Here is a 27,017-nt window from a genome sequence, read left to right as displayed (position 1 = left end):
GCTAAACAAAGTGGGAAAGAGGAAAAGCTAAAATTGTTTTTATACACAGCCCAGGTAATGCATTGCTGATGTGTAGTACAAAAAGGCCATGAAAATTTACAGTGCAGTCACGAGCATGGGACTTATATTGTAGTATGTATGTTTAGGATTGCAGCCTTGGTGCTCTTGAACAGGGGTCGGCAAGGTTTACCTCGCCTGGGCCGGTTCACTTCAGTGGAGATCCCTCCGTGTGCCAGATCGCGCACACCCGCGTTTTCCAGTGTCTGTGCAGACACGATTTCTGGCGTCTGTGCATGCGCAGATGCGATTTCTGGTGCCATGGAAGTGAGTCGCCACACTTTGCCAGTTTCGCACAGCACGCGAGATCTCACCGAGTGGGCGGTTCAGTTTGGGGGTGGCTCATGGGCCAGTTAAACGACCTCCATGGGCCTCTTGTGGCCCATGGGCCTTAGGTTGCTGATCCCTGCTCTTGAACAACATAATTGTGGAGTTGGTATACAGCTTGCCATGTGGTTATGCTGGAAACTTTTGAACAAAAAAGGAGCAACATTTAAAGTACAGTAATTCTGTAGCATAGCACTTGCATACGTGGTTGGTTGGAGAAATAGGAGATGTGTTGCCTTCAAAGAAATAGGAATGTAAAGAATAATATTAGCCTAAGCCTTGGGGGTGAACTTCTAGTCCCACCTACAAGTAAGAGGCAGTATTAAAGAAGAAGCTTTCATCTGTTGAAGTTCAAAGTTAAAATAAATCTGCATGTGTTGTGACTTTAGTTGAGCCCTTTGGTGAAAGCAGCAGAGGACTGGTAACATTCAGACAGGTTGATGAGATGAGCCCAGCCAGAAGATTTTGTTTGCTATCTCCTGTATTTTCAGCCCATTTGAAAATAACTTATAAGTAGTGGCTTTGGCTTCTCCAGGCTTATTTTAATTTTGCTTCTGCCAGCATACTGTCTTCAAAGCTCCTACCAAAATAGAACCTGCCCATTCCTCATTGGTTTAAAGAGGGAAAAGTTTCTTGTTACTTTCTTGTTACCTAATATTAGCTTGGAACTACTGGCCAGAACGTTTAAGCATTCAAATATAAAACATCCTTCAGAAGATCCTTTGAAAAAGGATCTCACTTTGAAGTTTGGTCTCTTGTACTGTGTTCACTTAGCCACTCGTGATGCAAATACCTTTGAGACAAAAAGAACCATCACTGTTTGAAAATATAACACTAGAAAGTTGAATAGCTGCTACTGGAAAGGACTCTCAACTAACAATTGCAGTAATAATGTCTGGGCTAAGATTTTCAGGAATTAGGAATTTTTAAAATTGCCCATTCTGTAGACTTTCCTACAATGCTTTGGAAAAGCAGCTAAATATGCTTGTTTGTAAAATATGTCATGTGTCTGTGTTAGAAACGTGGAAATTATTCTATTAATGCCATAAAGTCAGTGCATTTTTGATGACAGTATGGCCTAGTTAACATTAACCTGTCATTTTACATTTTGAATCTGCTGTCTTGTCTGTTAACATTGAGGATATAAAGGCACAGGTGGGTTTTTGCATTGACTTGTGCATGCATATCCATACGTATGTACAGCGAAAGGAGTACTTCCTTACAGGTCTATTGTTGCATACGTAACTGCATTAATTTGTAGGGTTAGATTTATAGAATGTGCTTAGTGTTGATAATAACACTTTTATATTCCAGATGCTATGAACCTGGAATTCAGTTGAAAATCTTTATAAGATTGTTCATGAAGTTTCCTTGTTGCCTGGACGATGACGTCGTGATAAATACGGAATCTTCAGAGCAATCTATTAATTTAGGGAAGCAGCAGCTTTAAGTGAATTGATATGGGTGTGTTACTTTCAGAGAGTTTTAAGCAGCGACCCCACACCACAGAACCTTGTTTGGCACATGTGTCAAGGTGTATGCTGTGAAGCCTCCCCACTCCCCATATTTATGAACTTAAAGCCACTAATGTCACCTTGCATTTGGCCCACATCCTGCTGCTGGTGCAGCTGCCCACTAATTCATCCTTGGATCAAAGCCCAATATGGAGTGGCAGTAGCTGAAATTGCTATCAACTCTTACTGGCTTTTTAATACGTTGTTGGCATGAGTGCCATGATACCTGTTCTGGTAATGTGGGAATCAGAATAAACTCATTACTGAAATGACTGGGTGCATTTTTTTTGTTTTTAGGTATACCAATAACTGTGCCACCGCCAGGTATATTTATCTGTTTTAGTAGTATGAAACATAATGTGAATGCAATTTTGGTATAGGGGGACAATCTGCCACTTCCCTTTTTAAAAAAATAAAAAAATGTACTTTGATTTCTTTGGAGAAAATAGCTAAAATTCAGAAATAGTTTTTAATTGCCAGGTAAATATATATAATTGAAGAACTGGATAAAATAAATGGAATAGAATAAATATGCTAAGTATAAGATTGCAAGGATATGATGTAAGAAAATAATGGTTTAACTTTGGGCATGTCATTCCTTTTCACTGTTATACAGATTTATCTTAATATATATACACAGCTTGCATGTATTGGGTTTTTCAGGCGTTAATTAGAAGTGATAAGCTAAGGCAACTTCTTTGTTTCTCAAATATTTCAGGCTTCCCTCCCCCACCTGGAGGACCACCACCTTCCCTAATACCGACCATAGAAAGGTAAATTTCAGTTTGTAGAATGATCTCAACTAAGCACGTTTTCCCTGCATGTCAAGCAAGGTGTGGTTATTGCTTCTAGTTTAGAGAACAGCTAGGCATGGCTCTTGACTTGCTCATGCCAACAGCCTCTGGTGGCAGTGGGTGGGGAGGAGAAGATCTATGGAGTCTGTTAGTAGGTGCAGAAACAGTGCAGGTCCAGGGCTGCTACTTCTTAACTTTACCTTGGGCTAAACTTGTAAGGAGGCAAAAAGCAGAGAGGAGTGGTGGTAAGCCTTAGTGAGGAGAGCGGTGGTATATATTATCAGCTGGCTAAATTTTTTTGATGCTTTGTTTTGTTTAATTCTTAGTGAAGTGGTTGCTTGTTGGATTGGTGGAAGCACTAGGGAAAATAGTGACTAGCTATCTCTGTAACTGCTCTTGCATTTAGTATTTTTTCTGGAAGGTCTCTAGACGCTCTTCCAATAGACAGAAAAAAATAATAGTCCCAACTGAGTTATTTTGAAGGCTCCAGGAGATTTTCAGGTTGTCCTTTCAGTTAGATTAAGCCCTCATCATTTTGCCTAAGATGCTTTTTCTTGCTCCTTTGGGCACTCTTCCCTACAGAGTCTGAACTTTCATTGCCTTATGTACAATCCCCTGTAGAGTTTAGTTCCTCTGTCGAGTCTTTTTCTCCTGCACTGCTTCCTGATTGCCACATTTCCAAAATACTTTTTTCTTACACAGAATGATTTTGTTTTTCCTTACACTTCTAGTTGAATGAAGTTCTCCATAAACCTAAGAGGCTGATAAACATTACTTAAGGTTTTCATTATCTCGTTTCTAAAGCCACAGTCCAAAAGTGTTTTATAAAATATTAAACTGTCTTCAAGAAGAAAAATAGCACTCATCTAAGTATGGTAGATGAGGTAAATATAATTAATTCAAGATATATGGGGAGTAATAAAACATATAATAGAAAGTAAATTAAACCATACATATCTTTTTTCGCCTTAGTATTTTACTTATTTCAGCTGATATTTTCCCCATTCAGCTGAAACTTGGAGAATGTGAAGTTAAGTAGGACGCAAGTATATTTTTACTTCCCAGCATAAGTGCTGCTGTTCAGTGCCCATGTCTTCCAGCCATGCTGTTCTCCAGGATGCTGTAAACCAGAGCTAGATCCACCCTTGGCCAAACTTCCAGTGAATGCATGCTGGAGGTGGAGGTGACTACTGTTCCCCAAACATACAGCACACAGAAAACACACTAAACAGGCATACATACACACCTCTCCTCAGGTGATCCATGCAGATCATCTGAGAAGGGGTTTTACTTGCCCTCTTTTCAGGACAGTCATCTGATGAGTAGGGCAGTTTGCATCCTCAGCCTAGCACTGCGATGAGGACACAAACGACTCCATCCCCACATGACTCTGTGCCCCCAGTGCTATTGCCGCCTGGAAATTGAGCTGGTGGGGAACATATGGTGAGCTTGGGGGTTTAACACCCGTAATGTAAGCTATAAGGAGCTCAAATAAGGCATTCCACTTCTCCTTTCTTCCATTGATATCCCTGCTCCCCCAACAGATTAAGCACTCATTATTTCATCGCTACTGAGCATGGTCACACATCATTGGGCCATGGGAGGGGGCTGCCTCCTTTTTAAAAAAACAAAACAAAACCCCAAATTTGTACTTTTTGCTCCAAGCATACTGATATAGCTCTCTTGTTTCTCAGTGGCCCAATTTTGGCTCCATTTCTGTCAACATTTATCATCTGAGTTGGCTGTTAGTGTGTATCATGAATAGCAGTCTCATGAATAATGATTTTATATGGCAGACTGTCCAACTGGGACCTTCATTCACCCTGTCCCTTGTAGTGAATAAAATAGATGTGTGGATGAATTTGCCACATTTGATTGCTTGAGGGGCAGGATAGATTCCTGGCCACATCAATCTGTGTAATGTTTTGCCTGTGCAGATCTAACAGATAATTATAGCCACTGCTGAGCTGCACAATAAACACTCCTTCCACTGTTTGGGATAGAATCATAGAATTGTAGAGTTGGAAGGGACCACGAGGATCATGTAGTCCAACCACCTGCAATGCAGGAATCTTATGCCTAATGTGGGGCATGCAGGGTTGGTCCAGTTGGCCAGATTGTCTTCTGTCATCGTACCAGAGCTGAAAGCACAGCATGTGCAGAGCGAGAGGCAAAAGCTATAGTCACTCCAAATTACTTTGGCAGATATGACATGATGGGTGATGATTTTATTACCCAGCCTTTACCCTGAGGTCTCAGGGTGGGTTATAGTACTTTAAAATACAACATTAAAAATAATTTCCACTCACAAAAATAGAATGGGTCCGAAAAATATATATCAAGTGTCAAAGACCAGCATATTGTTGGCACCTGTCTGTCTCAAGAGACAGTAGAGTGCACCAGTCATACCACTGCGTTAGCAGCACTGAAATGACGTCCCTGTGGCGGAAGCCTAGGCAGTGTGAATGGAGGTCCTGGGCTGCCCAGATGACAGGACTCCTCTCTTGACCTCACTCATGTGGTCCAAAGGAAAGCAGAGCAATATATTTGGCACTAGCTTGACTGCAGGAGTTGGTGGAAGGAGGCGTACAAGGTGCCATCCAGCCATCTCCACTCCGGATTTGTGTAGGGTTTACTCCTCAGCCTTTTCTTCTTCCAAAGACATCCCACAGGATAGTGGAGGTTTAGGATCAAAGGTAACAGATCAGATACGGTGGTACCTCGGGTTACAAATGCTTTCAGTTACAAACACTTTGGATTACAGACTCCTCTAACCCAGAAGTAGTACCCTGGGTTGAGAACTTTGCCCCAGGATGAAAACGGAAGTCACGCGCTGGCAGTGCGGCAGCAGCGGGAGGCCCCTTTAGCGAAAGTGTGCTTCAGGTTAAGAACGGTTTTGGGTTAAGAACAGACCTCCGGAACGAATTAAGTACATAACCAGAGGCACCACTGTAATGTTAATAATGACTTCACTGACAAGAGAGGCTTGTTGCACACTGACTTTTAAAGTATCACATGAATGATTACATTCCTGGTATGACAAGTATCATACCCTACCAGCTTCAGCAACCAGAACTGGCTATTTTAAATGGTAAGATGTATTTATTGTGTGCTTCTCTTTCAACAGTGGACATTCCTCTGGCTATGATAGCCGCTCAGCTCGGGCATTTCCATATGGCGGTGGTAAGTGTCTTCAAAACTGCTTGAAAATGGGCTGACCAGGTGGCTACACTTTTAAGTTCAACCTATCTTGAGTTAGCAGGTTAGCAGCTTGATGCACAGCCTACTCTTTGAGATGCTTCTAACCTTTGTTTTATATGTAACCTCTTCCTCCTGTTCAGGATGCATTGATGCAAACAAGCTTCCTGTATAATAGTTTTTAATTCTTTGGAAAAAATGGTGCTCAGTTTCTGGTTAACGTGTGAAGCTGGTAACCATGGTGTATGACATATATTCTCCTTTGCACACATAAACAAATGCCATCTGCTGTGTTTGGTTCCTCTCCCTTGTTTTTTAGTCAGGTATTTACTCTTTGTAGTTATTACAAAGAAGAAGAAAAATATTTCACCAAACATTTTTCAATCTTCTTTTTATTTTCCTTTTAGAAATTGACAGGCAATAATGTTCAGTGTGCAGACAATTGGCTTAAGTGCAGGTTTTGATAGCAGTATTAATTAGAGATTTGTGTACTTTTAAGTTATAGAAGCAGTGCCCGGTCTCTCTCCCCTCTTTCTCCCACATCTTCACGAGTCAGATTAAAGGTACAGTGAATTTGTAGTGACCAAGCAGCAAGAATGAAGCTCCAGTAAAATGGGAGGAGTGTGTGGGTATGAATGAACAAACCAGAATTTTGCTTCAGGTAACAAAAAGCAGATGATGCTCAGAATGACTCCTTTAATGGAAAGCAGATGCCTTTATTAATCTGTGCTCATGTGAAAGTATTGAAACTGCCTTCTCTGTCTTCCATATTTCGGAGGAGGTCTCACACTTGGTGCCTCTATCCTCAAACAACATATATTATGGGTTCTTAAGTGTGATGCGAAGCACACATAAGGGCTGGGTTTCTTTTCTGTGCAAGTGCCTTTGGAGTAAGCTGACTGAGAGAATGTGTCGCTTCAGAATAGGACATCTACAGAAATTATCCCCAAGCACTCATGAAGAAAACATAACAGATCTTAAAACTGGCATCAAACATCAGATTCTGAGCACTGATTCAGATGTGTAGACCACAAGTTTCGCATGGGTAGGACGGTGTTTGAAACAGCATGGATGTGAAACGTGTCTTCCACATTAGGCTCTTTTGGGAACTAGGTACAAAGAGGGGCACTTCAAAATTATCAGAATTCTACATTGTAAACAACACTATCACTTTTTTGGCATGGAATATGTAAGAATCCCCAAAGTACAACTAATACTGGAAGCACTTTATTCCATATTTCATTCTGCGTATTTTAGTTTAGATGGGAATACCATCTTTAATTCTCACAGAGATGCTGCAGGTTTAGATGAGAAAGGGAAGGAAGATTAGTTCTTTGGCCTGATCTGTGAGAATACTGCTCTTCCTGCAGCACAATCCTATTCATGTCTACATAGAAATAAGCACCACTAAGTTCAGTTGGGCATCCTCACAGGTATGAGTATAGAATTTCATCCTGCCTTTGCTCATCTACCTTTTTTCATATACACTTCTGGCAGCCCTTTCTGATGTTTTTGATGATTATTTCTGTAAGCTATAAAGGACCAACTAGGATTCATCAAACATGTTTTCTCTTGACAAATAACCACAGGCAAGAACTCAGTGATAATATGTAGCCTTCTTACATGTGAGTCTTAAACTGATTTGATTTGTTAGAGCTGAAAGTTGCCCACACAGTTCTCCTTCTGCTTGTTTAATCCCCATAACAACCCTGTGAAATAGGTTAGGCCAAGAGGCAGTGACTGACCCTAGGTCGCCCAGTGAACTCCAAGGCCAAGTGAGGATTTGCACCTGGTCTCCCAGGTCCTAGTCTGACATCATAGGTGCCAACTCCATAGGGCTGAGATGTCTTCAACCCCCAAAGTCTGTTGAGATAGGGTTGAGCCTCCCTCCAGTATTGAGAGGTTGGGCCTTGTGGCAGCAGGTCTCGCAGCTATGGCGGAAGTCCTCACTGTGCCAGGAACTCGTGGCAGCAGCTGGTCTCGCAGGGGCTCACTGAAGTGTGTGGCGTGCGTGATGTCACACTTGCGTGTCGCAGGCTCAAGCAGCGGGGATCTGCCCCCCCCCCCCGCAATGTTTGGCAGAACTCAGCACCTCTGTCTGATATTCTAACCATTATTCCACATGTTGACCTGGCTGTGACGTAGATAGTAGAATCAGTATTGCATTTCTCTTTGTCCCTCTGTTGCTGCCTGGTTTCCTCACCACCCCCTTCTCATACTGTGGCTTGGCACACTAGCCCCAAAATCTTGCATTTAACTCATCTAGTATCTCTTCTTACAAGAAACAGAAAGGAACTTCAGTTAAAAATAGAAGCAGTCCTAAAGCCTAAGAAGTTACACAAGTTTCAGGTACTTCAGAGCACTGAAAGCCTCTACTCTATTTTTTTTAAAATGTTTCTTAAAAAAATAGTTTCTATTCTCTCTTCCTTGACTATATTTTTGTATGTCTCGCAGAACTGAACCAAGTGCAATTATTTTTTCCCAATATATTTTTTATTGAATTTCCAAATTTTTACAAATTAACTTCAGAATAGCTACATTATTTCATGTATTGACTCCCCACCCACACCTCCACAGTGTTTTTATTCCAACTCTCTATCAAATTATTGTCTTATTACCAATATCCCTCTAATGCTATTACTTTGTCATTTTTTCTTCTTCTGCTACTCCTATCTTGAGTCTTGCCCACGATTTCATTTGTTTTCCAAATAGTCCAAAAAGGCCTCCATTCTTCTACAAAAAGTTCATCATTTTGATCTCTTGGCTTTGCCAAGTGTAATTAGTTTTTAAATGGTTGATGAGTCAGATTTAATGAGATTTAGTACTAAGATCTGCACCACACTCACTTCTATTGATTGATGCCAGTTTTTTATAAGATTTTATTAAGGCTTTATCATAGTACAATACAATAAAAAACTAACCTAAATAAAAGCAGAAAAAGAGAAGAGAAACTGCAGTCCTCTCTCAAAGGTAGATCTTAACCCTTGTCTCATACAGAAAAGGTGTGGTTGATGAATGCTACATCCATGACAGTATTGGAAGTTGGGGGAATTCTCTGTAAAGTCCAGCTATTTCTTGGAATTCTAGTTGTCTTCTTTCTTCTCTTCCACCACCCCCCAAATTAAAAACTAAAGCAAGTCATAAAATGTTTTTCCTTCCTGTGGTCAAAAATAACATTTCTGTGGTGCAAGAAAATTACAAAAATACAAATTGTTCTGCTGTAGATTATAGGCAATGATGCTGGAAATTGTATTTCAGTAATTCTTTTTTCTTCCACCATTTTCTTCTGTTCCATTTTCTTCGAGAATTTTTATATCCACCCTCCCCCGCACCTTTGCATGCTACAAATGGAGCCCTTGAATACAATTCACTTCAGAATCCTACTCTTGTTTCCCACCCCTAAGTTCAGCAGTTGTTAACCTCTGCAGCGCTCCTCCTGAGAGCCATTAGATGGAGCACTTGAAAGATTTATGCATCGGCATCACCACCATTCAGCAACAGCAAAGACTAATAATGTATTAATGAGTGAGGCTGCACTCCCAATTAACTGGTGTGAGGAAAGGAGTCTGGGAGTTATGAATTCCTGATGTTCAGGCATTCCTGTTTCTGAGAGGAGAGGCAAGCAGGCACTTTGCTCTATTTGCTTGTCCCTGCTTAGTTATTGTCTCCTTAACCCTCTTAACGTTAGTGGGGAGGAATGGGAGGGATGTTGCTGGGGCTATGCTAGAATTAGTAGTTTGAAGATGGCAGCCTAATATTTGCATCACAAAATATTTGTGATCACAAAATAATACGAAAACTTGTGTTTTAAATAAAGTACCATTAAAACAGTACTGGGGAGCAATCCTTAACTGTATATGACTTTGTGTTTACTGCTGTGAATAGTTTTTGCTACTAAGAAAAGTAAGCAAGTATTGATAAACAGCAGTTATCCAACAAACAGACTGGTATGAAATGAACGTGAGAGTTAATTGTTGCATGTGGTAAAGTAGCATGCAAATAATAGGCCTAGAGTCACTGAACTTGCCTTCTAGGCTTCAGCTAAGCATATAAGATTGGATGTCATTGATTTTATATCACACTTTTCCACTGTTGTCAACTTTTTTTTCTTTCTAATGCTGGCATTTTTTTTCTTCTTTAGTCACTTTCCCGCACCTTACAGGTTCTGCTCCATCGTGGACTAGTCTCATGGACACAACCAAACAGTGGGATTATTATTCAAGAAGAGATAAAGAGAGGGAGAGGGAGCGAGACAGAGATCGAGAAAGGGATCGTGACCGTGACAGGGAGCGAGAGCGGACCCGAGAAAGAGAACGAGAGCGGGAGCATAGCCCAACTCCTAGTGTGTTCAATAGGTGAGTTTGAGGGTTACTCAATGGTGGGAGTTTTGTGTCTGTACTAGAGACATACTTAAAGTCAGCATGCAGCTGTGTATTCTCAGGGAACAAGGGGTGGGGCTCACATTTGTTTGTCGTTGGAACCATAGCCAGCAATTTCAGATGCAAACCAGAAGTATGACAATAAGTGGTACATAACAAATGCTTTGCAGGCAAATTGTGCTGAGCTGATGATTTTTGTTGTTAATTCCTGGGAAGGAATTGGCTCTAAGCATTCAGAACATTAATAATAGAACGGCCTAATGGGTTTGAGTCCCCTAACCATCATTTTACAGCTGAAGTTCCTACAGTAACTGATTCCAGTCTAAAACTTTCAATTTATACTGCTTTGTGAGTTCAGTTGTTCTGGGATGAGAGCTCTGAATACCTGAGGAGGAATAAAGTACTGTTTGCTAGCAGTTTCAGCTATGCCATTCATCCTGTTAAGCAATACCAGGGCTACAATACAGTGGCTACAGTATTACATAAACTTTAGCCCCTTTTGTTTATGCAGCAGTTAAGCCCCACATTTCCTCTGTCTGGTGATCATTGAATACCATTTTCACATGGCAATATCTTGACTATTTCTAATCATTTTTTGTTCTGCCTTCCACTTAAAAAGGTTTTATGCATTGGGTATTAAATTGGGTTTTAAAAACCATTGTTAGAGTTTTCCCTTGTAGGTCAGCAAAACAAGTTTGCATGATCTTGGTTAACACGGGATTAAAAAAATGCTATGAGCGTTAAAGAATTGACTTGGAAGTATAAGATGACGATGGTGATGTTTTGTTCATATAAGACTTTTGTTTGTGTGTGGGGGTGATATTTTGTGTGTGTTTTGTGTTACAAATTACTGGGTCAGTGTGTTAGACGTTAAGATCAATTTAACATCTGTTTTTTAGGCAGCTTGATTGAAGGCCAGAAAAAGCCTGGTCATTCAAGGGTGCTTGAAATGAGCCTTAATGTTTTCCAGGCCCAGAGAAGTCTCTGTGTTGCTGCCAGACTTATCAGTCAGGGAAGGGGTGGGGAGTGGAGTGGGGTTTTTTTATGTGACTAAATTATCCAACATCTGCAGTAAAGCTGCTGCCACATGGCGATGTGAGAAAGCAGGGGGGCCTTGGTCTAGTAAAAACTTGATTAGGGGAGTAACAGGGAAAGTGGGAGGCTTGAGAACCACAGATCATGTAGATATGACACCCTTGAACAAATTTTGCTTCATCGTTTAATAGTCCTGTTTTTAACAATTATTCAGCGGCTTATGAAAACATTGTAACAAATGAATAAAGAAAGGGGGGGTGGAATGCACACAGACTTTTTACCATTTATAAGTGGATACCGTGACATTGGTGTACCAGTATAGCTTTTGGTCTTGTAGAGAAACTTAAAAATTAGCACCCACAAGCCATGAAATGTGGCATCTGCTCTTCACATCTCTACTCTCACACTAGAAATGGTGGCATGTCTGAAAGGAGTCTGGGGAATTCGTCTTTAAGGTGCCTCTTGTAACCACCCCCCCAAAAAAATTTGCAATTAAATTATGGAATCGATAGCTCAGTTGGTTAGAGCATGGTTCTGATAATGCCAACATTGCAAGTTCAGTTCCCATGTGGGACAGCTGCCTACTCCTGCATTGAAGGGGGTTGGACTAGATGATCCTCAAGGTCCCTTCCAACTCTTAGGATTCTATGAAATTAGTTTTCAATTCAAACTAAACAAGAAATGTCCATTTCACACTGAGCAGTATGTGGTGCACTATTTCTTTTTTTTAGGCAGTAACCTTACAGGGTCTTTGGAAATGGCTTCCTTCAGAAAATAAATGTTGGACCCCTGTTGTTATAATTAAGTGGAGTTCATCCCACCCAAAAAGAGTCTATTTACCGTGACCCTTGACAACTGAGAGATATTTTTAGTACCTCGATATTCTTTTGCCTGTCATTTGTTTTAAACTGATTTTAGACTGTATTTTTAAATTGCTGTAACCCACCCTAGGACCTTATTTATTTATAAAAAATACTTGTATATCACAATTTCATTTTAAAACCCCAAAAGTAGTTTATAATAATGCATCCATGTGTGAGCCATTTTTGCAATGGAAAACACAGAGGATTTATATATGTATTTATTGGGGGCTTTAATGGCATACAGTGTGACCCTTCAATCTTTATGTCCAACTCTTTAATGTTTTGCGTACATAATGTATCACAGTAGCCTAGAGCCTCCTTGGCATGGAAGGGAAAGGCCAGGATTGAAAGAACAGTGGAACAAGTCAAAGTAGCCTTTGTCCCTCTTGAAGAGCAGCTGCTCAGATTGAGATGATACACAAGACAGCTCTCCCCTTAAAAGTTTAGGGGATTAAAAAAGAATGAGTCAGTTTCAAGGTGCTCTTTAAATCCTGGCCGTAGATCAGATGAGATAAATGGCAGATCAGAGAAATGTGCCATTATAGCCAAGGTGCAGGTCCTTAATTTAACACTGTGTGAGTACATAATTATTTGTGGGTAACTTCAATCTCTGTAGTCACTTCAGATATTGTTGGAAGATGTGAAGGATATCAGCTTGATAGATTGCAGCTTGTTTTAACAAATACAAGATTCTCAATGTAGTGTACTACAGGTGATATTGATTCATCCCATGGCCGTGCTGGCTGGGGCTGATGGGACTTGGAAGTCTTAACAACATGTTGAATTCACCACAGTGGCTACTTTTAGGTCAGCATCATGGTTGGAAAGGGTCTTGTGGGTCTAGTCAACATTCCATCCTGCTTGATGGAGGAAATGCACAGTAAAGCATCCCTAACAAAACACACCTAGCGTATAGAGATGTCCAGTCTCAGTTTGAAGACCTCCAGTGAGCAAGAGCCCACTAGTACCTTTCTAGGTAATTGGGTCTGTTGTCAAATTGCTCTTGCCATCAGGAAGTTTTCCCTCCATGCTCAACCAAAATGTCTTGTGCGCACAGCTTGAACAGCCACTATGTATACCCAGGCATCCCGGGGGGACATAACTTTATTCTTTTTCATTTGTAGTTGATCCCAAAGATTAGATGTATACTGACCAACAAATGTATTTGGATAACACTCAATGTTAAACACGATGTTTTGAATTATAATTGCAAGTTTAACTGAGTAAAGTGGTGAGCCACTTATTTTTTTGTTTGGGGAACTTTCATTCTTTTAATTTAGCAGATGGAAACCTTTACTGCAATATGAAGAAACAGATCACATTCCTTATTTCTTTGATGGCATATTAACGGCTTAGCAATATATTTGGTACTCTGTGTCCTGAGATTTTCAAAGGGGCCACGAATATTTCTCCTTTATTAAGAGTTAACTGTCAGACCGACAGTCTCTTCTACTGTTCAGCAGTACAGTCATCCAAGACAACAATTTATTTGTACGTAATGAAATCTGATTTTACTAATGTTGGTATTTTTGATTCCTTAAAATACATTTTCCATTGTCAGGACTGTACAATGGTAGTTTCACACTGTGTTACGTTACAAATTCCCATTTTGGTAATACCTTCGGTAGGAAATTGTGTTCTGCTGAATGTAGAAATCACATGAACCACCTGTATTTTCTCTGTGCCTGGGAGGAGACAAAGATTATTGATGCTCCTTTAGCATTTGTTTGTCTGTCTGCTGAATGTTTTTATTTTCTTGCTAGTGATGAGGAGCGATACAGGTACAGAGAATATGCAGATAGAGGCTATGAACGGCATAGAACAAGCAGAGAGAAAGAAGAACGACACCGAGAAAGGAGACATCGAGACAAGGAAGAGACAAGACACAAGTCATCACGAAGGTTAGCTCTTTAATAATCTTTGAAGTAATGCTGTGGGATGATTGAAGTGTCATGGGAAGACCTTGGCTATTGATGTGCTGCTTTTTAGTTGCTGACATTTAAAAATAGCCAGAAGTTGAGAATATACCAGTAGGATATTAGCCCTTGTGTCATATGACCAGGATATAAGTTTCAGCCATGGGTGGTGGATTATTAGGATTTCTCAACCAGTTGCATATTTTAGTTGATGCCCTAGAATAGATGTTAAAGGAAAGCCTCCGCAGCCGCACTCTCTGTGTTCTCTTTGGGCAGCGTGAACATTGGGAGTCACTTGGGCAGAGCGGGGAAGAGGTGGCATTGCTGCCTCCACCAATGGCAGTGGGCTCAAACCTTCCAAGGCGAGCTACTACTAGCAGCAGTGTCAGCTGCTGATGCTCCGGGGGGGGGGGCAGTTAGTTGGGGATTTGCAAGCCTGAGGTTCTGGAAGCTGCCAGACAGTGCCCATCTCAGGCATTGATCCTAGATGTACCAATGACACCAATTGAAGCCTGCAGTTATATTTATTCTATTGAGAAAGGAAACTAAAAGGCGGGCTTAGATTATTAGAAGTTGATCTTGGTCACCGAGCAACTCTTCAGATCATTGTTGCAAACCTATTTTAAGGCTGCCTCTTAAATGTAGTACTTTCTATGTAGAATCCCATTAAAAATCTCTGTTCTCCTTGACCAACCAACTCTAGCCCTATAACGTTACTTTGATTATGTGATGGCAAAGATTTTCATTGCTGCTATAGGTGCCAGACAACCCGCCCAGAGTAAATGTTGGCAGATGGCGGAATCTAATACTGACAGGTTTTTTTCTTCACTCCCTTTCTGGTTTTAATTTGCCCATGCTTAGGGGTCACGTGGTGATGCCATCACATGTACTTAATCCTGTGACATCATCAAGCTAATTATTTAAGAAGTAGCTTCCGTTCAGGGTGGCGCACTGAGCTTGAGACTCCCATTTAATAGCTCTGTGTGTCATTTCTTTTTCTTGTCCCCGCTTAGTAACAGCAGGCGTCGCCATGACAGTGAAGAGGGAGAGAGCCACAGGAGGCACAAACACAAAAAATCAAAAAAGAGCAAAGAAGGAAAAGAGTCGGCTGGTGGCGAGCCTGCCCCGGAACAGGAAAACATGGATGCTACTCCTGCGGAATAGGCATGTGTGGTTTTTGTCTACTTGCTTAAATTAGTGCCAGAAATAGATGGCTCTCAATCCTAATTATTTTTTCTGGGTCTAAAAAAATTGCTCTTCATCTTGTTCTGTTAGCATAAAGCGTAAGTTTAATTTGGAATTTTGAAAATAAAAAAAGCATTTTTCATGTTAAAACACATTGTTTGTCTTGCCTATGCAACTAGAAAAAAGGACGGTAACACATAAGGTACACATGGAGAATTGCGCTTGGATAGTGAGGTTGTGCACTGTTACACAAACTCCGTCAAAGCGCAGTGTGCAGATGTAATGCAGAGGGTTTTTTCCCCAAAGAGTAAAGAAAGTGACTGTACCACAAATGAGGTGTCCCATCTGATCAACATACACAGATCCTAGTAGAATGAATTGGAACCAACATTTGTTTTGGCTCTTCAGATGGATGCTGTTATGTAACTCTTTAATTTTTAAAACAGCCAGATCTTCAAATAAGTCTGAGTCTTGGCTACTACTGTACAGTACTAAGTAGCCTTTGTATTTGATGCTTCCCTGCTCTCTTTGATCTCCACTAGTTTTCCCCTCAGCTACTTAATCCAGGCAAACCAGGCAATTTCTCCTCCTCTTCTCTGTCTATGCTGGTAGCTTGCTACACCTTCCTTCCTTCCTTTCATTATTATGTTGATTCAGAACTGACCATCACAGAAGATTGTGAGCAAAACTGAGTAAAATAGGGCAGAACACTCGGTTCATGCCACGAATTAGATCCACAGGGGAGAAAAGCATTTTTTGTGCTTTTATTTAATGAAAATAACCTGGCTTTACAAATTACAGTTATTTTAATGGTAAAAATGAAATTTCATTCACAGTTATTACATACCGGGAAACAAAATATTTAAAAATATCTGATCCATACTGATCACAAAGTGGGATTTCATGTATTCAATCAGACTGCTTTCTATGTCTTGGAATAGATGCTGTCAACATAATAGAAAAGTATTGCAACAGTTATTCAGGAGTTCAGAATATTTTCAAATTACAGGTCTAAAGTGGTTTTCCTTGTTTATAAACTGTTGGTGGAACATGTTTCTACTGCTGCTTGGAATAGATATAAAAATACAAACATGAGACATAGCGCAGTAAAGATGTGTACCCTAACTTATGATCTCAGTAGACTTCCATACTTTAAAATTGCATGTTTTTCTAACACATACCACACATTATTTTTTTCTTCAGACCATTCTGTTTGTGTTATGCACATTTATACTTCACAACGTTTTCTTTTACAAGTATACAGTTGACCAGAAAGTGGAGTAAACAAACGTCCATATTAAGTGGCTGATTTTGTGTCAGATAATTTTTCACTCTCCGTTTGCGATACATCTTTATAAAAAAGTGCCAGGCCAGGACACAATGGTGAGAGAAATTTTCCCCTTCAGTTCTTTGAGCATCCTTGCCAAACAGGCATGCACCATACCTGAGATACTCCTACCATTAACTGCAAGGAGGATGTCACCACACCTGGAAGGAGGCAATATAAAATTGGTTAGTGGCACTTCAGCAGCTCCAAGGCAGGAATAGCTTGCACACCCCTACTCATTTTTATCAGAAAGGTAGCAGATATGAGGGGAAATGAGAATAGCCAAGTCAGGTATTGCTAATTAATGCCAGCTGAATAGACTTGTTTTATATAAATGCTTCAGATTTCAGTCTGACACTTCCAGAGGCAATGACTTTTATAACATCATGTGTCTGCAAGACTTTTGGACTGTGTTTCTAGTGTTTTTAATACTCTGTAAAAAATATACCCCTGCATTTTTTTCTAATTTCTTGTTAATATTTTGATTTGCAAACACCTGCATTTATAAAGTTCTCCATTTCACCAATGGAATTGAATCAGAATTTGCAAACCACACGACTCTTTGAATTTGAACTCAGAAGTGAACATTCCGTTCTTCCTAGTTCTTCCTATTTAGGAATCACTTTGCTTTTGAAAACAGTTATGGTTCTATGTGTCCTGCCCTATAGCTCTATCTTCTGTTATGGATTTTACTGCACTGGCATAAAATTAAGCCTACTTTGATCTTTAATAATCCCTTGACTCCTTCCAGGCTTCAGCTTTCTCTGCAGACAAGAAGGTATTTCAAGATTAGTACCATGCCCTTCTCCCTGCCTCAACTGTTCCAGTATAAGCAGAAGTACTGCCACGCATGGTGCTTTGTGGCTTGCAGCTAAATGAAAGGAGAAAGCAGTTTTGAGTACTGTGCCTGGTCAGCCTTTCAAACTAAGGGGTTGAGTTTTGCACTGGTGAACCTGAGCCCCAAGTGCTGGTTTGATATGTTGCTCAGCAGCGTAGAATTGGACCTTTGGGGTCAATTCTCACAAGCTAGGTGAGTAAAACATACTTGCGGAGGTTGTGACTGCATTTCTGAGCTTTCACATACCTTCCCCCACATACAAAATGTGCTGTGTGGTCAGGCATGTATGCATGTGAACGCCAATATACATAAACACTGCCTGCCTGCGTGATCCATCCATCACAAAACAGGAGTGAAGTGATTTGATGGACAGAGTGTATATGCCTAATCCCGCCTCACATTCCCACATGGAGAGCATGCAAGTTTAAGAACCCTGTTGTATGTTAATACTGCACATCAAACTGATACATGAACCAGCGGCCCCAGTTAACTGAGAACTGTTGTGATAATCTGGATGGGAATGATTGGCTTATAAATAACTGCTAAACAATGTGGTTTCATTACCTGATTCTTCCATCGTTATACGCTGGTGTCCCTCCAACAATGGATTTGATAAAGAATGGCTTGTTCCCACTGTGTTCTTCATAACCCCCCACGATACTGAAGCCAAGACTTCCCGCTGTATTTCTTCGTAATACAATTTCTTTGCAGCTGTATAAATACCTAAGGAAAAAAATCATTCTACTTAATGGTCTGTTGTACAATTAAATCAAAATTATTGATGATATCCTGCTCATTCACCTTTTTTTTGGCATATTGGACTTGAAAAGAAATGTATATGCCAGATCGGTATAGTTTGCACAAACTTCTAGTTTCAGTTTGGATGTTTTACACATACATTTAGCAGCATTGTACAGACTAAGTTTCACCCATAAATATTCTGTTCTTGGGGTTTTCCAGGGAAACTTCTTATCTGCCTGTTTGGATTAAAAACCTAGTTCGGATTATAAAATTGATAAGGGTAGTGACCTTCGTGTAATATAGAGCACATTATTTTTCTGTCTGAAGAAGGGTTTTGTACAAACTGGACCTGTCCTGTTCTTGCTGTTGGGTCCAATAAAGCCTGTCACAGACACCAAAGTAGCAGCCACCCTTTTAGTATCTTTGTCTTACAAGCGCTAAGAAAAATATGCTTTAATTTTGAGGAGGTATTTAAAAACAATCCTTTAAAATGATGTTTCCATTTTGGGTGGGGGGGTATTTGTTTGTTTGCTTGTTCTTCAGGGTTTTTATGGTACTGCTGGATGAGGCCCTTGGGAACTACAAATATTCACCTGCTGGCAAGATACAGGGTACTTGTTTGTGCAACAGTTAGCTGGCTGCTAATGTGAAAAGCAGGAGCCTCTTGGCCCTTGTGCACAAGGCTCGCTCTATTGCTTTGCCATCTGTGTGGAGCTTTTAGCATCCTGAATCCCATTTCTCATAAAGACATAAAACTCACTAGATTTAACAGGGCTTTCCAAGGTCATGACCAAATGTTACCAGAATTTAGCCATTATTGATTGCTACTCACTAAGTCACATATCAACATTCTGTTAAGTAAGAGCATGGAGGAAACCAACCTGCTTAAGAGTTTACATAGACAAGGATTTTGAACATATGGAACATACTAAGAGGAGAGCTTGAAGGAACCACTTTTTGGTTTACAGATTATGCTCGTGGCCACACTGCTACACCAGCGTGTGGGTTTAGAGAGCAATAAAATACACTATAACCATGAGACCAAGAACAATTCCAGATCACGAGCTACCATATTACAAAAACTTAACAAATACTAGATTGCAAACTAGCTTGCAATTTGCTGGGTGCTCAAACTTTGGATAATATATTGAGCTTCCACAATATCAAACATATCAAAATTAGGAATCTTCTCTGATGTATAGTGTATGATTTGACCTTTTTGTCAAATGTTGATTGTTGCATGGAAAGGCAGGGGAGAAATGTGACAAATGTTTGAACAAGGCTTTCAAGAATACAGCTATGGTAGCTTTAGAGTTTTGAAAAGAACTGAAGTAGTTAAGGCAGCAGCTCTGGCCAAAGGAATTACAGTCGTACCTTGGAAGTCGAACGGAATCCATTCAGGAAGTCCATACAACTTCCAAAACATTCAGAAACCAAAGCGCAGCTTCTGATTGGCTGCAGGAAGTTCCTGCAGCCAATCAGAAGCCACGGAAGCCCTGTCAGACATTTGGCTTCCAAAAATAGTTCGAAAACCGGAACACTCACTTCCGGGTTTGGATCGTTCGGGAGCCAATTTGTTTGGGAGCCAAGGCATTTGAGATCCAAGGTACGACTGTACCAGAAAAAATACCCAGTTTGTCATTTGACAGCCATGTGATGCAGGTGGGTGGCTCAACCAAAAATTTATTACTGTACAAGAAAATTGGGTGGGGTATTTGCTGGTCAGCACTGCCTTTCTTGGTTAGTAAAGGCTGGGGATGGCTTGGATTATCCAGTGAAACAAGCTGTATTAAAAGATGGGGAGGGCTGGGGGGAGGTGGTTAGATGTGTTTTGTTACAGATCAGACTTACAAACACAAAACATATCAGACTTCCTGTGTGTATGTAACGTATGTGTAAGTGCATTAGGTAACTGCCCTGAAATGAGTGCTTTTTAAAGAAGAGTATCGTCTCTAAAGCTATTTATGTCATTTGACCCTCTTTTATTTACCTGATCATTTCATTACTTAGCTTGTGAAGCTCCCAAGGCCAAAACCATTTGGAAAACTACTGTAAACTGTTGGGATGCAATGCTGGAGAAAATAGGATTTGTTAGACAAACCTAAGTAAATAAAACTCAATTGCAAGCAGCACACAAGAGGTATCAAGCTGAAAAACATCTCCCCTGGTGAACAACGGATTAACTTGATTGTGCGAAATGTTTCTCCAGGGAATTATGGAGCTTGGCAAGCCTTATAACCCTAAAAGTTGCTCCTGGCTTTTAAACTGACCTGGAGAAGAAGCAAAGTCCTTACACCCAAATCTGTTCCTTGTTGCAAGAGGAGTTTCCTCCTTGCCCTGGTACCTGCCTTGCAGCCTTAAGACCATGCAGAGGGAGGCAAACGCAGAAGGGATGTTCAAGGGTTGCACTGCTATTGCCATCACTGGGAATCATGACGTGACAGTTGGGGTTGGAACTGGGCTCAGAATCAGTTTTCAAAGTAATTTTTTGAAGCTGGCCACATGAGCTTGCTGCATCTCTAGCTGCAAACTTTTTGGGCTTTCAGTTCCACACGTTCCAAAGCATCTGACTGATTCTGAATATTTGAGGTTACCACTAGTTGGAAGTTAGGGGCAGTGAACCCTATGGACTTGTCCATTAGCAACAGCTGTATGAAAAGCCCTAAGAAAACTGTCGATTGTGATTCATTATGTGTTTCTGTTGGTGCCAAACTGAACAGTGCACAAAAAAAGGTGCTAGCGCTGTCTTTCCAAAACGAACCGAGGAACAAAGTTTATCAATGCACAGACAAGCAGAGCCCACACCCATCTGATCTGCTTGTCACAGTGAAGGCAGCCAGAAGTAGTAAACAAACCCCAAAAAAGCAAAAAAAATCCCTTTGCTTTTCAGCCTTGTAAATGCCATTGCAGTGGTTACGTGCTTTGCTTGGCTTCATAACGGAAGGACAGCCGTTTCATTGAGGTGGAATTTCTAAATTGGTCTTTGGTGAGTCATCATTTAGATGCTCTAGCAGTGCATGAGCAACAACTGCCTGCCCTCTCTGCATTATGAGTAAAATAAATGCTGTTACGAAACAGACATGCTTGCTAAAACTCATCAGTCAGAACTACAGACTGAAGTTTATTTTTCTGGAAACTTGAGAGGAAGGAGCAAAGGACTACTGAATGCAGAGTGGACAGGAAAAGAACAAAGCAACTCAGGGTCTGAAAATATGTGAATAACCTTAAATACTAATTTATCTACCTTTAAATACCAGAGAGAATGATCCAGGAAATGCATACGATAGTAACCTCCCAATTACTGCTACTCTTATTACTGATAAGATTTAAAGTAGACCCTTAGCGGTTTCTTTGTAATGCTCGAACAGTAAACACAGAACACGCTGTGAAGTAGGACACCCTGCCCATCTCTCAATTCAGTTGCTACAACTCCATTTGCACCAAGCTGTGTACCTTTTACTGGCTTAAAATGCAGCAAGGTTGTTCCCCCAACATAGACATTCATGTACTGTATTTCAAATTGCATTTGCATTATACACATCAGCATAGTTTGATGCGTTTCCAAAGTCGCATCTGCACCAGGAGATGGATGGGGTGTGGGTAAGGATAAGGCTGCTCTAATTGGCCATGGGATATTAGCCAATGGCAACTTTGCTCTCCACTCCAAAATATATTCTTTCATCTTTGTCTTCACTGCCCCCTGCTCTCCCCTTCTTGCCTCCCGTCCTCCTCCTCCTCCTTCCTGTTCACCCCTTCCTTCGCTCTCCCTCCTCCAACTCTCCTACTATTTCTGCAGTGATTTATTACGGTTTTCAAGAAGCTGTGCATGCTGCTTTAAGTACGGTTTCCAAAATGCAATTAATACCTTAAAACAACAACAACAACAAATGATTTCTCGGTCATCTGCACTCCCAGCAATGAGCCTAAAACATACTGCATCCAGGATCATTATTTCCCACACACGCAGTCCCTCAAGACAGCTTGATAACTGCAGGAAGGTTTTGGGAAAATGTCCTTGAGGCCCATCTGACCTGCCTTAAAAGAACTGCTGGGCAGTTGCCCTCACCAGTACCAAATGGGAACTCTGGTACTGAGAGGTTACATTCTCAGACGAGGGGGAAATGAGTTAATGTGTATTAATGTGATGCATGCTCTGGTAACAGGACCTGAAAAAGGGCTTCCAGATGTGAGGCACTGAGCTCAGAGAGTCCAATATGGAGAAATAAGACGGTGAGCATAAACTCACTTAGGTAAGATTAAAGTATCTGATAACCTGCTCTGTTAAGCGTTTTGACTCCTGGGTGCCTGGCCAAACAAGTACTAGCAAGAAACACACATCTGTTCCTATTGATTATAATCAGTGTCCAGATGCCTCTTGCTACTGACTGCCCCCTCCCCTTTAATAATCTGAATTTAAGAAGACCGATGTACCAGTTTGGCATACTAATCCCTTCTGGTGTTCGTATACACTGTGGCCCTTTTCTGCAAGTGGTGCTGCAGCTGGAGATAGGATTACAATGAATTTCCTGTTTGCAGACCTGCTGACATTGTGGGCGATTTTCCTTCAGTAAAAGAGGCCATGGGGGGAAGGGGAAGGATGGGGAAGCGGTAGTGCCTGCATACAGACTTGGAATAAGGCAAAGGAATCCCGGTGAAAACTGCTGCTTTATAGAGAAAATCCTTTCCACCAAGATCTTCTTTTTTTAAAAACTTTGTTTTCCATGTTGTGAGCAAAAGCATGGCATTTCTTTTAGCACTGAGGTACAGAGGGAATCTGCTAGGGGGTTAAAGGTAAAGGGACCCCGACCATAAAGTCCAGTTGCGGACGACTCGGGTTGCGGCGCTCATCTCGCTTTATTGGCCGAGGGAGCTGGCGTACAGTTTCCGGGTCATGTGGCCAGCATGACAAAGCCGTTTCTGGCGAACCAGAGCAGCACACGGAAATGCCGTTTACCTTCCCACCAGAGCGGTACCTATTTATCTACTTGCACTTTAACATCCTTTCAAACTGCTAGATTGGCAGGAGCAGGAACTGAGTAACGGGAGCTCACTCTGTCGCAGGGATTACCATGCCTCATTTACAGGGCTGACACCTTTTAACTGCCATCTTCCTGTGCCTTCAAAAGCTGAACGGCGTGCAGAAATTCAGCAGGTGAAGCTTTCCCTATCTCGGAAGGGCAGTGGCTGTGAGTCATTGTCTGTCATGCAACTGTTAAAAATCGTAAAAACCCTGCCTTCCCACCAATAATAATAAACAATGATAATAATAGTTATTGTTTATTAAATTTGTAATGACCCATCTTTTAAGATTTCACAGAAAGCTGCTCATGGGAGCTGCTTCCTTATGCGGTAGAGGGGATACCAGCCCATTTCATCATTGGCTAGTGCATGCCAACAGTGCAGGAACTCACCATGAATGCCTCTCTTGTTCTCTTAGAATGGCAATGGCACCCACCTGAGAGGTACCGGAACTGAGTTCTGGTGATTTCCGGCTGGAAAGAAGCCCTGCATGTCAGGCATATTGCATCAGCATCTCTAAGAACAGGAGTTCAAAGAAACTCCCAAGGACCACTTTTCTCCTTTTAGTGACCTAAGAGGACACGTTGCTATGCTAGCCGGAGAAAAACATGTTTGTTAACAGTTTCAGCTCAGGGCTTTTTAATAACCCATCCTGTTAAGTTGTTTGTTTGTTTGTTTTTCCTCTCATGTGCCCCATGGCTTCTCTGTACCATGGCAGGTCTCTCTAAATCTCTCCCTGGTCATCTTTCATCCTTTCCTCTCTGCTCCAGGGTTGGGAATCTTCTTCAGCCCAACGTCCATATTCTCTAGCAGGTAACTTGCTGGGGGCCAGTTGCCAATGCTGAGCATGGAAACAGATATGGCCTTTGTACAGTAGGCTGCAGTCCAGCCATTCAAACGAACAGAGGGTTCAGCACAAAATGGAAGAGGACTTGGTACAGATCAAGGGCACCTTCCAGCCAGGCAAAAGACTTTGAAGATGTGGAGGTGGGCCTTGAGGAGAACCCTGAGGGTCAAAGAAGCCACCTTAGGCTACTGTGCTCATGATACCCCACCCCTTCTCTACTCCATAGCAATTGTCTCTCTGCACCAGGGCATAATCTATTCTCCTTGTTGGTTCTGCACCATCATCTTTTAGTTACCTCCTTTATCTGTTGCTGTATCAAGAAGTCTTCCAATTCTTATTCCCCCTCCCCCATTCTCTCCACTCTCATCTCCTTGCAAACTGTCCTCCATTCACTGCAGTTTTAATGCTTGTTCCATTTCTGTTTCTCCTCCCCACCCAGTCCATTTCTCTCCTCTTGGTTGCCAAGTGATCTGGAAGCAGCCCACCAGACTTTCAGCGTAGAAGTCTCAGGCGCCACCTACAACTAGGGACGCTCAAGGATTTCATTTGCTCCATACTTTCAAGCCCTGCAACCCGATTCGCACTCTCTGTACTGTTGTCAGCGAGGATGCAGCTATCCTTCTGTTTTTGCGCTCACTCGGTTTTTGTGATGCAGGTCAAAAAAAAAAAGTTCCAAAATGGTTTGTTTTCTTGAAAAAACACACTAAAAATAGTTTGGGATGAGGTGTTGTTGTTTTTTTAAGTCACAGATTGAAGTGGAAACAGGGCTTATGAATAAACATATGTAAACTGAGATGGACTGACAAGAGACTGATCTGCCTATCCCTAGGCTCAAAAGCCCGGTGCCAACTCCACCCTACAAATCAGATTCTGGGCAGCAATTTAGATGGAACGATGCAGGCATTATTCTATGCCTCCTCCCCATTTTTTATGGGCTAGGGTGGTTCCTTGTTCTCACAAAGAAATGGGGAAGTCCCTAAAGCATTGAGTGTTCAGAAAGTCTGCAGGGAGTTCTTGAATAGACACAATTTTTTTTATGTTAAGGAAGCCTACTTAAGAAGCATCTTCAACAAAGCCCAATCATCACCTAAGACAATCTTCTCTCTTTAGTGAATATTGATTTGCCTGCTGCAGAATTCTTCAGCATCCATCAGAGTACCCCCAGTGTGCTGTATTAAAGTGGTTCTGAGAGTACTACATTCAGTTCATGGAGACTCTGGCCAAGCCTGTTGTCGCACAAGGGGAAATCTAGAACACATCTCACGACACTTCCAGCTGCACACTGCAGAAGATGGGCAAATCTCTCTCAATGATTTGTGTCTGCCATTACCAAGCTTCTCATTTGAGGAGTGTTATGCATCTAATAACATATTACTGCTGTATGTGTGATACGCATTCCCATTTAGACAGAGGATAAACTAATACAACATAACCTAGATAGTTCATATATTTTGATAAGTGGAAGATGAGATTAAAAAAAAAAGTGTGCAAAGCTGCAAAAGGAGTCTCTTATATAACTAACATTTTCTCACTGATGGGCTGCTGGAGGGAAGATTTAGCTCGAGGGCAGATTTAATTCAGTGTCAGCCTGGTAGGATCTTGTTTTAAAAATTCCAGTTCAGACGAATGCTGCAATGATTTATGCCCCACGGAGTCATTAAAATGTGCTGTGTGAGTGGGTGACAAAGTACGCACTCTGCGGTTTTACTAAAAATTGCAACGCAGCTGCTTCCGGCCCATTAGAGAGGTGAATGTTTTCTTTTCTTTTTTTGAGGGGGAGGGGGTTTGGATAATTTCAGCCCGTGAGCGCGTACACGGTTTTTGAACATCTGGGCAAAGTCAAACAATTTAAAATGGCATATAACTGAAACGGTGTCTGTGCAGTCTGCAAGCTGCAGGGACTGTCTGGAAGGACGCAGGGTGGTCTGGCGTTCAAGATCCTGTATTCTAAGAGCATAGATGCGCTCTCCGCAGGGTTTCCCTCACTACTTTGACAGCCAGACACATTTTCAGAAATGGGCCTGCTCAGGATCTTTTCTGCTCCCTTAAATACAGTCCTTTCTGTCCTTTCCAAGTCTGGAATTAATTCAGGTGTCAATGCAATGCATCAACTCAGGGGAAAGAGTCAGGTAAGCACCCCAAAGCTATCAATAGTGAATCTGTGGCCCTCCAAGTGATGCTACTGGACTTTGCGATGTGGGTGGCACTGTGGTCTAAACCCCTGAGCCTCTTGGGCTTCCTGGTCAGAAGATTGGTGGTTTGAATCCCCGCAACAGGGTGAGCTCCTGTTGCTCTTACCCAGCTCCTGCCAACCTAGCAGTTCAAAAGCACACCAGTGCAAGTAGATGAATAGGTAGCCCTGTGGTAGGAAGGTAAACAGCGTTTCTGTGCACTCTGGTTTCCATCACGGTGTTCCGTTGCACCAGAAGCGGTTTAGTCATGCTGGCCACATGACCTGGAAAGCTGTCTGCACTGCAGCTAATGAGCGCTGCAACCCCATAGTCGCCTTTGACTGGACTTAACCGTCCAGGGGTCCTTTACCTTTTACCTGTACTGGACTACACTTTCAATCAGTGCTGGCCACTAGACATGCCAGATGGAGCTGATGGGAATTAAGAATCCATGAACATCGGAAGGGCCACAGATCCCCTATCCCTGCCATAGACCCTTTCCTCCATAATCCCTTTCAGCACATGGAAACACTCCTTGGACTTACCGTGGGACCTCGAGCCACATCACCCAGGAAGGAGACCATTCGCTCGGGCTAGACGAGTTCAAACTGGCATCGAGCAATGAGAGGTCATCACCATCCTCCAAGGTCTCGCAGTCTTTCATTTCTAATGCTTTGAGGACAACAGACGAGGAGATGTTTTTCAAAAGGGCTACAGCCTCTCCACGGCTCACACCTGTCAGATCAATTCCATTCACATTGAGCAGAATATCACCTGGTAGGCAGGAAATGAAGGGAAAAACACCT

The 27,017-nt window shown here is 41.7% G+C and overlaps 2 protein-coding genes across 13 annotated transcripts in view; one reads left to right on the top strand and one right to left on the bottom strand.

Moving 5' to 3' along the window:
• The window catches only part of FIP1L1 (factor interacting with PAPOLA and CPSF1), a 36,278-nt gene extending 18,060 nt beyond the window's left edge, over positions 1–18,218 (top strand). For 2 of the 4 annotated variants that reach the window (XM_083630454.1, XM_083630452.1), the window contains 6 exons: positions 2,196–2,222; positions 2,617–2,671; positions 5,820–5,875; positions 10,032–10,245; positions 13,931–14,068; positions 15,097–18,218. In XM_083630454.1, the coding sequence (XP_083486580.1) occupies positions 2,196–2,222; positions 2,617–2,671; positions 5,820–5,875; positions 10,032–10,245; positions 13,931–14,068; positions 15,097–15,247 (641 nt within the window). In that variant the 3' untranslated portion in view covers positions 15,248–18,218. The remainder of the gene's footprint in view (positions 1–2,195; positions 2,223–2,616; positions 2,672–5,819; positions 5,876–10,031; positions 10,246–13,930; positions 14,069–15,096) is intronic. The other 2 variants (XM_083630455.1, XM_083630453.1) reach the window with 1 other exon arrangement.
• The window catches only part of LNX1 (ligand of numb-protein X 1), a 120,342-nt gene continuing 109,380 nt past the window's right edge, over positions 16,056–27,017 (bottom strand). For all 9 annotated transcript variants that reach the window (XM_083630318.1, XM_083630323.1, XM_083630319.1 and 6 more), the window contains 3 exons: positions 26,757–26,985; positions 17,998–18,156; positions 16,056–16,756 (listed from right to left, as the gene is read on the bottom strand). In XM_083630318.1, coding sequence (XP_083486444.1) covers positions 16,621–16,756; positions 17,998–18,156; positions 26,757–26,985 — 524 coding nt within the window. In that variant the 3' untranslated portion in view covers positions 16,056–16,620. The remainder of the gene's footprint in view (positions 16,757–17,997; positions 18,157–26,756; positions 26,986–27,017) is intronic.

This window comes from Podarcis filfolensis (assembly GCF_964270895.1).
Source record: "Podarcis filfolensis genome assembly, chromosome: 9".
Classification (NCBI taxonomy): Eukaryota; Metazoa; Chordata; class Lepidosauria; order Squamata; family Lacertidae; genus Podarcis; species Podarcis filfolensis.
Note: the sequence above shows the minus strand (reverse complement) of the source record. Positions and strands in the feature narration are given on the sequence as shown.